This window comes from Carcharodon carcharias, chromosome 5 (assembly GCF_017639515.1).
Source record: "Carcharodon carcharias isolate sCarCar2 chromosome 5, sCarCar2.pri, whole genome shotgun sequence".
NCBI classification, from domain to species: Eukaryota; Metazoa; Chordata; class Chondrichthyes; order Lamniformes; family Lamnidae; genus Carcharodon; species Carcharodon carcharias.
Genome location: NC_054471.1, coordinates 193,711,256 through 193,728,207, shown reverse-complemented (window position 1 = coordinate 193,728,207; position 16,952 = coordinate 193,711,256). Strand labels below are relative to the sequence as shown.

The following is a 16,952-nucleotide window of genomic DNA, read 5'->3' as shown; positions in this document are numbered from 1 at the left end:
CATAACCATCCTCCTTTCTGCTATATATGACTCCAACCAGTGGAGAGCTTTCCATTGATTCCTATCGACTCCAATTTTTCTAGGGCTCCTTGATGCCACACTCTATCAAATGCTATCTTGATGTCAAAGGCAGTCACACTTACCTCACCTCTTGAGTTCAGCTCTCTTGTCCATGTTTGGACCAAGGTTGTAATGAGGTCAGGTGTTAAGTGACATTGGCGGAACTCAAATTGAGTGTCAGTGAGCAGGTTATTGCTGAGCAAGTGCCACTTGATAGCATTATTGACAATACTTTCCATCACTTTACGGATGGTCAAGCATAGACTGATGGAGCGGTAATTGGCCAGGTTGGATTTGTCCTGCTTTTTGTGGACAGGACATATCTGGGCAATTATCCAAATTGTCGGATCAATGTCACTGTTTCAGCTCTACTGGAACAGCTTGGCTTGGGGCACGGCTAGTTTTGGAGCACAAATCTTCAGTGCTGTTGTCAGAATTTTGTCAGGGCCCATAGCCTTCGCAGTATCCAGTGCTTTCAGCCGTTTCTTGATATCATGTGGAGTGATTCGAATTGGCTGAAGAATAGCAACTGTGATCGTGGGATTTCAGGAGGAAACAAAGATGGATCATCCACTCGGCACTTCTGGCTGAAGATTGTACCAAATGATTCAGCCTTACCTTTTGCACTGATGTGGTGGGCTCCCCCATCATTGAGGATGGGGATATTTGTGGAACTGTTACCTTCTGTTAGTTGTTTAATTGTTCACCACCATTCGTGACTGGGTGTGGCAGGACAGCAAAGCTTAGATCTGATCTGTTGGTTGTGGGATCGCTTAGCTCCGTCTATCACTTGCTGCTTTCGCTGTTTGTCACGCAAGCAATCCCGTGTTATAGCTTCACTAGGTTGACACCTCATTTTTAGGTATGCCTGGTGCTGCTCCTGGCATGCCCTCCTGCACTCTTCATTGAACCAGCGTTGATCCCCTGGCTTGATGGTAATGGTAGAGAGGGAGATATGCTGGGCCATGAGGTTACAGATTGTGTTCGAGTACAATTCTACTGCTGCTGATGGCCCACAGCTCCTCATGGATGCCCAGTTTTGAGTTGCTAGGTCCGTTCAAAATCTATCCCATTTAGCACATTATTAGCACCGCTCAACACGATCAAGGGTATCCTCAGTGTGAATATGGGACTTCGTCTCCACAAGACTGTGTGGTGCTCAGTTCTTCCAATACTGTCAACACAGATGCATTTGTGACAACTAGACTGGTGAGGATGAGGTCAAGTTGGTTTTTCCCTCTTACTGGTTGCCTCACCACCTGTTGCAGACCGAGCCAAGCAGCTTTGTCCTTTAGGACTTGGCCAGCTCGGTAAGTAGTGGTGCTACCAAGCTGCTCGTGGTGATGGACATTGAAGTCCCCCACCCAGAGTATATTCTGTGCCCTTGCTGCCCTCAGTGCTTCTTCCACATGGTGTTCAACATGGAGGAGCACTGATTCATCAGCTGAGGGGGTGGCGGGTGGGAGCTCTAGGTGGCGATCAGCAGGAAGTTTCCTTGCCCATGTTCGACCTGATGCCATGAGACTTCATGGGGACCAGCGTCGATGTTAAGAACTCCCAGGGAAACTCCCTCCTGAATATGTACCACTGTGCTGCCACCACCACCTCTGGTGGATCTGTCCTGTCCGTGGTACAGGATAAACCCAGAGATGGTGAGTTTAAAGCGACTGCGCTGCAACACATTAAATGCTGATGTCCCACCTGCTGGTGTGTGACTTCCCTGTGTGCTCTGACGCTTAGACTGCCTGATGCCTTTAAGAGCATTTGAGTTTGCAGTGCGTAGTATTTTCACTTACCCTATTCATCTGTTTGCAGGGACTCTCGCCTTTCCTGATAGCTTGGAGGCGAATCCCCAGAGAGGTTTCTCTGAACCGTGGTGCAGAGGGTTTGCTTCCCTTTGGTGCCATTGTTTGCCCTTGTACCACAACACCTGGCCTGCATTGAGTGAATGTCTGTCCGGGTGCCGTTTCAAAATGGTGCCAGGACCTTCAGCCCCGTGAGATAACGGCAGGGTGGGCGTACGCCTGCTCACCTCACCACGAGGGTCACTCAGCTCCTTGCTGATGCATGATTACTTCGCTGAAAAGCGAAAGATTGTGTGCGTTCAGCAACCCCACTGCCCAGTGGGAATCACACTGACTTCCCCGCCCGCCTTCAGACTTAGTCTCCAGAATGGAAAATTTCGTCCCAAGCTTCCAGAGGTGAATAAACACTGTGCCTATGAGATGAACATGCGTTGTAGCCAAGATGCAGGTCTCCAAAACAAAATAATGAAGAAAACTCCTCTCCATCCCTTTGACACTTGCACAAATCTTCGCCTTCATAGCATTCCACATGCAGAGAAACATACTGATCATGAGCACCTTAACTAATCCTGACCCTGTTGTCAGCCAAGGTCCACACATAAGTACTTGAAGTAAGTATTATTGGATCGTGATTAGAAGCCAGAAATGTTGGTTCTGTTTCAATCTGAAAGATACTGTACTAAATGTAATACCTGATGCTGGCTCAGCTGAGATGAGCTAGTTAAATACACACAAGGGATTGAACCCTGGGGCTTTCTTTACACAATTCAAGTTCTCTTAAGGGCTCTACGTGCACTTCAATCTTATGGTGGTGTTAAAATATTTTGATAGGATGGATGGAAACTAGCAGTTCAGGGGCCTCAGCTTGCTTATGTAAGCCACATTGGTAGGGTAGCTTTTTTTTTTATTCATTCATGTGATGTGGGTCTGGAGCCACATGTAGGCCAGACCAGGTAAAGATGGCAGATTTCCCCCCCCCTAAAGGGCATTAGTGAACCAGATGGGTTTTTACAACAACCGGCAATGGTTTCACGGTCATCATCAGACTTTTAATTCTAGATTTTTATTGAATTCAAACCCAGGTCCCCAGTGTATTACCCTGGGTCACTGGAATACTAGTCCAGTGACAATACTGCCACACCACCACTTCCCCTGCTGGAGCACTATTTTGCATTTGGTAAATAATTGATTTAGGATGTAGGATTAAAACGTACCTGTCGGACTATCTAGCTTGATTCACCCACTGACAGGACTAAATGAAAGCAACAGCCACGTTTTGACTACTAACCTGTTTACTTTTTGACGGTAATAATAAGGTGCATCTTCAGAAGTTGAGTTACAGGGAAAGGTTAAACAGGTTAGGACTTTATTCCTTGGAGCGTAGAAGAATGAGGGGAGATTTGACAGAAGTTTACAAAATTATGAGGGGTATAGACAGAATAAATGCGAGTAGGCGCTTTCCACTTAGATTAGGAGAGATAAACACGAGAGGACATGGCTTTAGGGTGAAAGGGGAAAGGTTTGGGGGGAACGTTAGGCGGAACTAATTCACTTAGAGTGGTGAGAGTTTGGAACGAGCTGCCATCTGACATGGTAAATGCGGGCTCACTCTTAAGTATTAAGAATAAATTGGATAGCTACATGGATGGGAGAGGTCTGGAGGGTTTTGGATTGGGTGCAGGTCAATGGGATTAGCGGAATAATATTTCAGCACAGACTAGAAGGGCCGAATGGCCTGTTTTTCTGTGCTGTAGTGTTCTATGGTTCTATCTTCTTACAGACTGAATGGAACATACTGTTATCTGGTAGCCAGATTAAATGCAGCAAAGGGCAATCCAACTTTCCACTAAAAATCTTAAAAGCCAGGGAAACATGACACAGGGCAACCATTGCCTATCTATACCAAAACAATATTGCTCCCTTTTTCTGGTTTTCTAAGTTTGTTCTTTGAAACATCCAGAAAACTAGAGGCATTGTTGCTGTGCATTACACCAGAAAATGGAAAGCAGTGGTTAGACGCAGAAAGTATCAAGGAACACTTGATTAACCTATTGAAGGGCTGCATAAAATAAACTAAGCTTGCGTCGGTGATAAGCTAGATTTTGCCGCTTCATGTTTTTGTCCTGCTTAGTTTTGCCTGATGTTTTGTAGCCGGTTATTGCTATTTTGATTTTAAACTGATCATCCTAAGTTTGGCATGGGGATTTAACTTTTTTTGTAAAACGTCTAATTATCTGTGTGCCATAATAATTTGGAAGATTATAAATTAAGTGTGCTATTGTTGTTTAAGAACAAGGATGGATAGTTAACAATACTAATGAATTTAGGGATATGGGAATGCAATTCTTTTTAACAGAAAAACGGGAACAATTCCTAGAATTCATGAAATTGCAGAAATGTGCTATTTTGAAATGTGATTTCTGATGATTCTATTTTTAGTGGGTCCCTAATTATAATAAACCTGTTTTTTTTTTGGTCCAAAGAATTTCAACACTGCAATATGTTCAATTACTTGAAATTAATATTAAGTATTCAACAATTTGTGTCATTATTGAAATGATATTGGAAATATAAAGACATAGCATAATGCTTATTTTAATTGTTCCTTATTAGGAAGGAATGTTTTTTATTCATTGTGTTGGCCTGATACTTAAGTAAAGTGAAAATAAATAATTGTGAAAGGCTAAGGACCAAGGTCCAAAGGCAGTAAGCTTGATAAAGTACAAGAGCAAATGTGGCAAGTTTATCAATTGTGGTTAAATGAAGTCAAAACTTAGATGTAAAAGCCTGTTGTACATAGGAAGAAAATAAGTAACATTAAGGGGGAAAAGTGTTCCAAGATTTTCATGTTCTTGAAATGATGAGTTAGAGAACTATCCTCAGTCTGAGGATACGGGGTAGACCATTTAAGACTGAGATGGGGAAAAATTTCTTCACCCAGATAGCGGTGAGCCTGTGGAATTCGCGACCACAGAAAGTAGTTGAAGACAAAACATTGTATGTTTTCAAGAAGGAGTTAGATATACCTCTTGGGGCGAAAGAGATCAAAGTATGTGGGGAGAAAGTGGGAGCAGCTATTGAGTCGGATGATCAGCCCTGATCATGATGAATGGCGAAGCAGGCTCGAAGAGCTGAATGGCCTACTCCTGCTCCTATTTTCTATGTTTTTATGAGAAGAAAAAAATCCCAAGGGCATTTCAATTTTCTCCCTCGGGTTTTTTAAGTCTTGTTTTCTCCCAGTTTCTCCACTCTACATTGAACTGTGCCATGTAGTATATCCTGGGTGTTTTCCAGGATGCCATGTGAACAGCCAATATGGGGTTTATGAGGAACAGTTGAGGCTCATAGTCCCAATGTTTCCTTTAGCACATCCTACAATTCTCCAATATCCTATGATCTTATGGAAAGGCATTTTAACATACATTGCTCATTGATAAATGATGAATGAGCAATTAAAAATCTTAATTCCTCAATATGATGAGTATTAACTAGTCGAATAAAATTTGCAAAATTTACAATAATTTTATGCATTTGGCTGTCAGGAGGTTCCAGGGACTGTCCATGTTCACTAAGAACATAATAGGAGCAGGAAAAAGCCTTATGGCCCCTTGACCCTGCTCTGCCATTCAATACCATCATGCCTGATCTGCCTTAATTCTAGTTTCCTGCTTGCTCCCTATAGCCATTGATTCCTTGAGAAATCAAAAATTACGTGCCTCAGCCTTGAATATCTTCAATGTTGGAACATTCACAACCATCTGGGGTAGGGAATTCCAAAGACTCTCAACCCTTTAAATGAAGGAATTTCCCCTCACCTCAGACATAAACGATCGACCCCTTATCCTGAAGCTGTGCCCCCACGTTCTAGATTCCCCAGCCAGGGGAAGCAACATCTCAGTGTCCACCCGGTCAAGTTCTTTCAGAATCTTGTATGTTTCATGATATCACCTCTCATTATTCTGAACTCGAGAGATTATCGGCCAAATTTACTTGGCGTTTCATCAAAGCACAACCTCCTCACCCCATGAATCAATCTAGTGGACCTTCATTTTATCACCTCTCTGGGAAGTATATCCTTCCTCGATGCAGCGACCAAAACGCCACGCCTCACCAAAACCATGTATGACTGTCGCAAGACTTCTTTATCCTTGTACTCAAATTCTCTTGCAATAAAAGCCAACATGTCATGTACCTTCCTAATTGCATGCTGTACCTGTATGCTAACTTCCTGTGTTCCGTGTACTTTCCGAACATCGACATTCACAAGCTTTAAGCGTTTTTAAAAAAAAATTCTGCTTTTCTATTCTTGCTACCAAAGTGAATAACCACACATTTCCCCACATTTAACCCCATCGGCCACCTCGTTTCCCACTCACTTAAACTGTCTATATCTATTTGCAATCTCTTTGTGACCTCCTCACAGCTTGCGTTCCAACCTAGCTTTTAATCATCAGCAAACTTGGATACATTACTCTTGGTCTCTTCGTCTAAGTGATTAAATACCATTTAAATTGTGTAAAAGCCAATCTCATGTAAAAGTTAACCTCATGACTTTGGTGTTTTAAAAAAAAAATGTAATTTTTCATACACCTTGTGTAAAAGTTGACCCTAATTTTTCAGGGATCAAACAGTGTTGTGATTATTAATTTCTTACCAGTAATTACTATGATTCATTAATTTAAAGGCCCCTATGGGAACCTTTGGATTTTCCCTCTGCCAATTCTAGCGGCAATCTCCCAGCCAAATGACAAGACCAGTATGTACCACGTGACCTATCACAGCGCCTTCGGGAAAGTACCTAGCTAAATTTAAGTTGGGGGGGAAAAAAGTGGCAGAAGGAGTTAACGAACGTCAGCAAAATGGTCATGTTATCACCCGTGGAACCATCTGACTCTACACCCTCAGAGAAGCAAAGAAAGATGGTATTTCAGAACTTAAGGCTGGTGTCAGGTGGTGCACAAAATTCATGAAAAGCCGCGTCCTAATACTCTTTGAAAATGAAAATTTCACAGTGTCTGGCATCTGAAGTTGACCATAAAATCGTCAAATTCCACCTTTTTATCTTCGAATATCGAGAAAAGAATGTGAATTGATTAGCCTGCATTGGAAATATGGGTATGGATAAAACACTGATGAACTGCAACATGCCGACAAACAAACACGTTACCGAGATATGGTGAGAAAGCCATCCTTGTAAAAACGGCCGGCCGTTGATAAGCCCAAGTTCACAGTGTTTCTAACTCGTATGGTGGATGGCACAAAAATAAAGCCTGTGTGATATTCGAGTGCCAAGCATTCATTCCCCAGAAAGAAATTTCGGAAAGGCATTGTGATCCATGTTCACAAGAAAAGCTGGATGGATGAAGGTAATTGCAAGAAATGAATCAAAGAAGGGTGAAAGTTGAGACCAGGAAGGCTGTGCAAAGAAAAAAGTTTGCTCGTCTGGGCATATACAAATCCTACCTTGTTGATGATGTAGTATGTGATTCAAGATCAGCCAACACTGACATAGCATTTATTCCTGGCAGTCTTGCAAGTGTTGTTTAGCCCTTGAATGTGTGATTGGATAAACCCCTCAAGTGCAGTCCAAAACATGTGCAATAATTGGATCTTGGAAGACAAAAGCAGAAATTTGTGAGCACCCTCACTTTGCAACATTTGTGTCAACGGCTCATCGGCGCTTGAAATAAACTTGATCCCATTGTCAAAAAAAGTGTCAAAAATGTGGAATATTGAATGCGCTCAATGCTACTGAGGGCAATTACTTGTGGAATGGTGATGCCAAAGCTACCGGTAATACCAATGCTCATAATGCCTTTGAAGACGAAGAAGATCCACATGATGATCTTATACGTCCAGGCTATTGGGACAAATTGCTCGGTGATTCAGATACTCATTAGAGTGAGTTTGAAGGATTTCTGAATGAAATGTTGTAGTTAATTTGTTATGATATATTTATATTGTATCGGATGAAATGCATATGCTTTATGTTATAAAATAAATAAATGCTACAGAATTAATATGAATTCTTTAGATCTGTTAGTTTTTAATTTACTCCACAACAGTCTTTATTGAGCCTAAATCAAGCACGCATGTCTACCCCTCAAAAATATTACCCGTGTAAAAGTTGACCCCATGGCTTTTGACCTAAAATGGTTGATCCCTCTCAAATTTGACCTTTATATGAGTATATGTGGTAGCTGAGGCTGTGAAACTCATCCTTGAGGGACTCTACTAGTTAAGGCTTGCCAACATGAAAATGCATTGTTTGTCCCTACTGTCTGATTCCTGTCCTTTAACTAATCCGCCATGCATGTTAAAATATTGCCCCCAACTCCATGAACCCTCCACTATTTCCCTTTTGTGAAACCAAATTGACTTTGGCTGATCAAACTGTGATTATCTAATTGTGTTGTTGAAACTTACATCATAATAGATTCCTGATGACTAATGACGAGCTAACTGCTCCATAATTCTGTTTTTTCTCTCTCTCCCCTCTCTTGTACAGTGGAGTTACATTTGGTAATTTTTAAACTGTTGAGACCACTCTAGAATCTAGGAAATTTTGCAAAATCATAACCAGTGCATTCACTATCTCTGCAGCTACCCCTTTTAGGTCTGCAGGATGTAGGCTATCAGGCCCTGGGAATGTGTTGGCTTTTGGTCCCTTAAGTTTCTCTAACATTTTCTTTACTGACATTAATTCCTTTAAGCTCCTCACTTATTACCCTCTATTTATGGTCATAACCTCCTTAAATCCCATCAGTCCTAGTCCAAGATGCTGCAGCTCCTACTTGATAGCACACTATAACTTAACAAAAAGCCGTGTTCAGTCCTGTTGATTTGCATATTGTAAATCCCTTTCCAGCTTTACTATCCACTCTTTATTGACGTTTGATGGCCATTATTAAATTTTACAGTAATTCATTATTTTCTTATTGGTGCACCCTCAGAGTTTAGTCTCAAGACTTTGTTTTATTGCTTCTTTATAACGCAGATTGTTTTGGGGTGAGAGATTTATGTGCAATTGTACTGATGGAATTATGATTTAGGCATTTTACTGTCTGCTCTGTGAGGTGTCCCAGATGATTTTGCAACCTGCAGGGTCTTGAGTTTGTGGCCTTGCTGGAAATGGTCATAAGACGTAGGAGCAGAAATTAGGCCATTCGGCCCATCGAGTCTGCTCCACCATTCAATCGTGGCTGATAAGTTTCTCAACCCCATTCTCCCCGTAACCTTTGATCCCCTTACCAATCAAGAACCTATCTATCTCAGTCTTAAATACACTCAATGACCTGGCCTCCACAGCCTTCTGTGGCAATGAATTCCATAGAAGTTTCTCCTCATCTCTGTTCTAAAAGGTCTTCCCTTTACTCTGAGGCTGTGCCCTCGGGTCCTAGTCTCTCCTACTAATGGAAACATCTTCCCCACGTCCACTCTATCCAGGCCTTTCAGTATTCTGTAATTTTCAATCGGATCCCCCCTCATCCTTCTAAACTCCATCGAGTATAGACCCCGAGTCCTCAAACGTTCCTCATATGTATGGGATCTGTTTGGCTGTTCTCGTGCACCGAGGGGGGTCACTTAAATTGACTTCTGAGGTAAATTTTAAGTATTTGAGATGAAAGAGCAGCTCTCTTGCTAAAGCAAAGAAAAGCTTTTTTTTTGTTGGCACTTGAATTAATTTTGCCATTGTTCTGTTAAGTGGAGCAAACTGACATCTTCTGATGCTTTTCTACTCAGTGTTGCATTATGTAATCCTGGCAAACAATCAAAGCCATCTATATGGAAATAATGGATTTTCCGTTGTTTTTGAGACAAATTTCAATTGGTTTTGCAATGAAGTACGAGGAGTTACTGGCACAGCTAACACAACGCCAGAAATGGCATGTTCTTTCACTAAATCTGATTGCGTTCAGGGGCAGGATATTGAAGTTGGGAGGGGCAGGGCCCACTCGCTGACACGGGGTGATGTCGGGTGGAGGTAGTTAATGGACCTGCCCCGTCCAACTTTAAGGTTGGTGGACAGGCCGGGAGCCCTGGCGGGCTTCAGAAAAAGCATCAAACCTCATTCCCGGGCGGGGTGAGGTTTCATGTAGGTTTTTAAAAATTTAATTAAAAGGGATGGACATGTCCCAACTCATGTCACATGAGGGGACATGTCAGGGAAGTTTTATTTTTCTACATTTAACATTTTTAAATTTGGCGCTGATCTCCCTGAGGCAGCACTTAGCCTCAGGGAGACGAGTGCACTCTATCGTGTGCATGAGCGAAAGAGCATGCTCCCGGCTGAGGGAATCCCTGCCCGCACAGCGCTTCATGGCGGACGTCATGCTGGGCAGGCCTTAATTGGCCCGCTCATGTAAAATGGCAGTGCGCCCCCGATTGGGGGTCGCCAATCAGAGGTGCGCCCGCACGGACCTGCTCCTGAACTTCCCCCTCCCCATCGGGGGGAAAATCTGCCCCAAGTTACCTTCCATATTAAGGACAACTCGACTCGAATAGTAATGGTTGCTGCGATAGTGATTTCTTCACTCTAAACTGCGATGAAGGCAGATCATAAACCCTGCAACATATACTCTAACGCATTTCAGATAAACGCAAAGATTTACATTAAGGTTTTAAAGAAATAGGTCAACCATTCTTAAGTCCAATGCAAATATTCACATATATTAAAAATATCAATGCAACATAACTTCACATTTTAATAAGGTTTATGACCTTGACTGTTGTAAGTTCTAGTAGTGCTGCTGTGTACGAAATATTACATTCTTGCACCACTCAACCATTGAAGCAAATTGTGCATGAGTATTAACTATTGCATGTTAAATTTGTGTCTAGTGGAAACTCTTATTTTTGTGGGATGGATTCAAGCCAAAAACCAATGTTATAATCCAACACATCATGCACACTCCAAAGTAATTTGTTTTCTAATTCCAATATTTGGCAAAATGAGTTTCCAAGTGGGTGTTTTCCATTTAACTGATAGCAGCTATTAATCCTGTTGAAAGTATCATTAATGTTGTACCATTAGGCTTTGGATCTTTTTAGGGCTGTACGTAGGCTGACTGTTGTTTTGTTTTCCTTCCAGGGGCTCAAAATTATGATGTAATCAGGCTTTCAACCTATCGGACAGCATGCAAGCTGCGATTTGTGCAAAAAAGATGCAATCGTAAGTATTAACATAAATTGACATAATCGCAAGCATTAACATAAATTGACATAATCGCAAGTATTAACATAAATTGACATAATCGCAAGCATTAACATAAATTAACATAATCGTAAGTATCAACATAAATTACATCTGTTTTTGAAAGAAAAGCATCAAATTCCTGGGCGGAGGTGAATTATTAGGGATACAGCAATTGTGAAGTGGAGGGTAGCTTGCTGGGTGTATGTGGGTCTAATTTCCGATGTATTTGTGCTCAGAGACGCGTGAGCTGATAATGGCCTGGAATTTGCAGTCAGTGGTGAAAGGGACCTGTGCTTGCTGCTTACTACCCAGACAGCGGCCCACACAGTTTTCACAGACTTGGTACAGGATTTTTCCTCTGACCTTCTGAACCCCACCATCAGGCTGGGTCAGGAGCCGCACCGTGTGGGGAAATAGTCTCCCTTTGATCAGGGCGACCAGCGGCTGGGCCCATTGTCCGGTTAAAGATGGACGGGTCGGCTCTCAAAGCTGGAGGGTCAATTAGAGGCCCAACCAGCTCGGAAAGGAGCAGCAGGAGGCAATGGAAGGTAAGTGAGGGGAAAAAGGTGCTCACTCTGCAAATTTTTTTAATTCAAATGTAAAATTGGTTTTGCCGCAGGGTCACTGCTGTGATGGTGGGGGGGACACCCCCCGCTACAGGATGAGCTGTGGCTGCTGCAGCACCCAGGCGGCGGGGAGGGCTTCTGGACCTGCCCAGAGTGTTGGTCTTGCCCTGGCCTGCTACTGGTCAGCTGTCTCCAAGCAAGTAAATTGGCCCCTGCTGCCTCCAGGAACCTGGAGACCAAATGAAGGATCCCAGTTGGCTTCCTTGAATTAGCCATAAGTGGCTCTTGATGAGTTGCGTGAGCTAGCCAGCACTGCAGGAGGGTCAGCTACCCACCACTGCTGCCCCTGCATCTCACCGCTGCAATAGTGGCTAGGAGGTGGGCTGAAGCCAGGAAACTAGCACACTTGCCAGCAGGGAAAATTTTAGCTCCTTCCTAACTCCATTCCTGGCCCAGGTGGGGGCTCAAAACCCTGCCTTGCTGCCATTGGATGTTCAATTCAGTGCCATGCTCTCTGTAGGACATCTGTGACTAGGGAAAGCAATAGTGAGGCTTTCCAACCAAGCAGACTGAAGGATCCTTATTGAGGCGCACACAATCAAAACTAGGAAGTCATACATTAGATTGAAACATTAGACAGAAAGTGGAATGAAGAAAAGGAAATAAAAATGCTATGACGAGTGAGGGATAAAGGAAATGGTCAGTGAAAGTTGGAAAAAATTAATTTGTTTAAGAAATCTCTAACACTGATAAATTCTGAGAATAAGAGTCCGCATTGTAACTTTCAGGGTCAGTTATGTTGTTTGCGAGTAATTATGACTTATCACATTGTTATCAATTCACTTTGACCTGAATGCATTCAGCCCTAACGTTTTCTTCTCTGTTCAGTGGTTTAAGTGTAACAACTACACACCTTTACCTGGATTTCAAGAGATACTGTTATAGTGCAGCATCTTGGGTAACTTGAAATACGACTTCCAGATTTCTGCATTTAACTGCGCTTGTACGGACTCTGTCCGTTGCTTTCTGACATTTTCCAGAATAAAGGTGTGCACTGATAGCCTGCTCGTCATTCTCAACGCAATGTCAGGCCAATATCACAGAGTGTATTTCCTTAAACAATTACAATGAAGGATTCAAAGGATTCCCTGTAGATCATGGTGAGTGACCTTCACCCCACCATTATTTTGACAGGAGAATCTGGGTCAAGGTGATTTTTTTTTAAAGCACTAGTTTATTCATCCTCATTGAAACAGCACAATGTGAAGAAATGTACATTAGGTTGTGTGAATTCAATGCCAAATCAGGTTAAGAAAGAAAAATGAAGAGGCAAAGAAAGATTGGATTAACAGGAACAAAGTGGAAAGGGAAAGGTTTTTTGAAAATTCAAAATCTCCACCAATTAAAAATTCTGAAGGAATGAGACTTGAAATCATGATTTTCAGTGCCAGAGGTTGATTGGCTACAGTTGACACTTATAATCGTTAATAGGGTTTTTAGATTGGAATGTGGCGAGTTTTGTTTGTATTTGCTGCTCACATACAGCAACTTCATGCCATTCAAGGCATTTCAATGATGAAATGGGTAGCAAGATGTTACTTCAACAAAGCCACTGGTGGAGTGGCACAATTCAGAGAGCAACATTTGGATATTCACTCTTGACCACACACCTGCCTCTCACCTGAAGTTGCTGTACCATTTCCCTGTAGATCATGGTGAGTGACCTTCACCCCACCATTATTTTGACAGGAGAATCTGGGCCAAGGTGATTTTTTTTTTAAAGCACTAGTTTATTCATCCTCACTGAAATCCATTATTTCGAAAAGATGTTCATGGCTTCATGGAATCATATTTAAAATTCAAACGCTTCCATGGCTCTGTTCCTGAGCTTGCTGTACCTAACGTGCTTAAATGATGGTTAGATGATTTAAACTTACATTCCCTCGAAGTATGGAAATCTATGGTGCGCATTTCTCAGGCCTATTCTAGTGTATGCCAATGAGATTGGCAATTTCAAGAGATACTGTTGTAGTGCAGCATCTTGGGTAACTTGAAATACGACTTCCAGATTTCTGCATTTAACTGCGCTTGTACGGACTCTGTCCGTTGCTTTCTGACATTTTCCAGAATAAAGGTGTGCACTGATAGCCTGCTCGTCATTCTCAACGCAATGTCAGGCCAATATCACAGAGTGTATTTCCTTAAATAATTACAATGAAGGATTCAAAGGATTCCCTGTAGATCATGGTGAGTGACCTTCACCCCACCATTATTTTGACAGGAGAATCTGGGTCAAGGTGATTTTTTTTTAAAGCACTAGTTTATTCATCCTCATTGAAACAGCACAATGTGAAGAAATGTACATTAGGTTGTGTGAATTCAATGCCAAATCAGGTTAAGAAAGAAAAATGAAGAGGCAAAGAAAGATTGGATTAACAGGAACAAAGTGGAAAGGGAAAGGTTTTTTGAAAATTCAAAATCTCCACCAATTAAAAATTCTGAAGGAATGAGACTTGAAATCATGATTTTCAGTGCCAGAGGTTGATTGGCTACAGTTGACACTTATAATCGTTAATAGGGTTTTTAGATTGGAATGTGGCGAGTTTTGTTTGTATTTGCTGCTCACATACAGCAACTTCATGCCATTCAAGGCATTTCAATGATGAAATGGGTAGCAAGATGTTACTTCAACAAAGCCACTGGTGGAGTGGCACAATTCAGAGAGCAACATTTGGATATTCACTCTTGACCACACACCTGCCTCTCACCTGAAGTTGCTGTACCATTTCCCTGTAGATCATGGTGAGTGACCTTCACCCCACCATTATTTTGACAGGAGAATCTGGGCCAAGGTGATTTTTTTTTTTAAAGCACTAGTTTATTCATCCTCACTGAAATCCATTATTTCGAAAAGATGTTCATTGCTTCATGGAATCATATTTAAAATTCAAACGCTTCCATGGCTCTGTTCCTGAGCTTGCTGTACCTAACGTGCTTAAATGATGGTTAGATGATTTAAACTTACATTCCCTCGAAGTATGGAAATCTATGGTGCGCATTTCTCAGGCCTATTCTAGTGTATGCCAATGAGATTGGCAATTTCAAGAGATACTGTTATAGTGCAGCATCTTGGGTAACTTGAAATACGACTTCCAGATTTCTGCATTTAACTGCGCTTGTACGGACTCTGTCCGTTGCTTTCTGACATTTTCCAGAATAAAGGTGTGCACTGATAGCCTGCTCGTCATTCTCAACGCAATGTCAGGCCAATATCACAGAGTGTATTTCCTTAAACAATTACAATGAAGGATTCAAAGGATTCCCTGTAGATCATGGTGAGTGACCTTCACCCCACCATTATTTTGACAGGAGAATCTGGGTCAAGGTGATTTTTTTTTAAAGCACTAGTTTATTCATCCTCATTGAAACAGCACAATGTGAAGAAATGTACATTAGGTTGTGTGAATTCAATGCCAAATCAGGTTAAGAAAGAAAAATGAAGAGGCAAAGAAAGATTGGATTAACAGGAACAAAGTGGAAAGGGAAAGGTTTTTTGAAAATTCAAAATCTCCACCAATTAAAAATTCTGAAGGAATGAGACTTGAAATCATGATTTTCAGTGCCAGAGGTTGATTGGCTACAGTTGACACTTATAATCGTTAATAGGGTTTTTAGATTGGAATGTGGCGAGTTTTGTTTGTATTTGCTGCTCACATACAGCAACTTCATGCCATTCAAGGCATTTCAATGATGAAATGGGTAGCAAGATGTTACTTCAACAAAGCCACTGGTGGAGTGGCACAATTCAGAGAGCAACATTTGGATATTCACTCTTGACCACACACCTGCCTCTCACCTGAAGTTGCTGTACCATTTCCCTGTAGATCATGGTGAGTGACCTTCACCCCACCATTATTTTGACAGGAGAATCTGGGCCAAGGTGATTTTTTTTTTAAAGCACTAGTTTATTCATCCTCACTGAAATCCATTATTTCGAAAAGATGTTCGTGGCTTCATGGAATCATATTTAAAATTCAAACGCTTCCATGGCTCTGTTCCTGAGCTTGCTGTACCTAACGTGCATAAATGATGGTTAGATGATTTAAACTTACATTCCCTCGAAGTATGGAAATCTATGGTGCGCATTTCTCAGGCCTATTCTAGTGTATGCCAATGAGATTGGCAATAAAAAAAATAGCGCATGAATGGGTGTAATTTTGGATGTAACTTCTGAATAATGCCTCACAATAAATTTCACTGCTTGTGGCTCACTCTCCACCATCGCTCCAGTTACCTTGAAGTATATTTTCCACCAGAGGATAGAACTGTTCGCCTAGAGTAGGATCTTATGCAGAGATGGGTTGAAGAAGATTGTAGAAAGAATTCGCTGGTCTCGCCAGCGACGGGCATTGTCAGGGGAAGGACAATGCCCACCATTTTGGCCGCTCTCCATATTTTCTCGTCCCCCCTGCGACAATACCAGCCGCTGGCGAGGCCATAAAACCCCACCCACAATACGCAGCAAATGAAGGATCGTAGTATACTAACCTGGAGGGAAAGAATAAACTAAATGAAGCTGTAATCTTTCAAATAAAATGCTGCCTTTCCTATTGATGACTAAGATTTTTGCCCGTTGTGATGACTAGAGAAATGCATGCCACCTTTTATCCTCTAGCACCTAATTATTCCGTGACAGTGTAGCATTTAACAATAGATCCTGTCAAGAGAGGAGAAATGTTCCAACCCCAAAGACCTGATTTTAAATGAGCGGAAAAGAGTTCATTTATGAGATGAACTGCTTCGGCAAACATGTCTAGATGTAGGTATTGTGAACTCGAGCAAATTGAAATGAGCAGCATATAGTTCATTGCACTTCTCACTCCAGCTATTTCAAAAGTAGTTTCAGTCTATTGTGTGTGCCTTATTGTTATGTGCACTTCATGAGATTCAAAATCTTTCTCACTTCACTGATTTCACAATGACCTTCCCTGACTGAGATGCAGGTGGAAAAATGTGTGACCCTGGTCCATCGTATTGATTATCTAATAGTTTATTTAAAATATAACTTTGTGCAAGTGATTCACGTTCCTGATGCTTGGGTCTGGGCACACACAAGTTGGCTTGCTTCTTGGAAATTCCACTATATGTGTATTAAATCTTGTGTGTGTGGGTGCGCTTGTGCATCTGTGCATGTAGTTTTATTGTGTTTCCATGATTTAGATTTGTGAAATCAGAAATGTGACCTCAGCCCAGTTTGAAGTTGTGTAATGTGATGGGAAGCAATGATATGATCAGCAATCTGTTGTTCACATTTGCTGGAAGCAT

At 41.8% G+C, this 16,952-nt stretch overlaps 1 protein-coding gene across 8 annotated transcripts in view; it reads left to right on the top strand.

Moving 5' to 3' along the window:
* Nucleotides 1-16,952, top strand: part of dtnba (dystrobrevin, beta a) — a 464,573-nt gene that overhangs the window by 101,645 nt on the left and 345,976 nt on the right. For all 8 annotated transcript variants that reach the window (XM_041188318.1, XM_041188316.1, XM_041188314.1 and 5 more), the window contains one exon: nucleotides 10,957-11,037. In XM_041188318.1, the coding sequence (XP_041044252.1) occupies nucleotides 10,957-11,037 (81 nt within the window). The remainder of the gene's footprint in view (nucleotides 1-10,956; nucleotides 11,038-16,952) is intronic.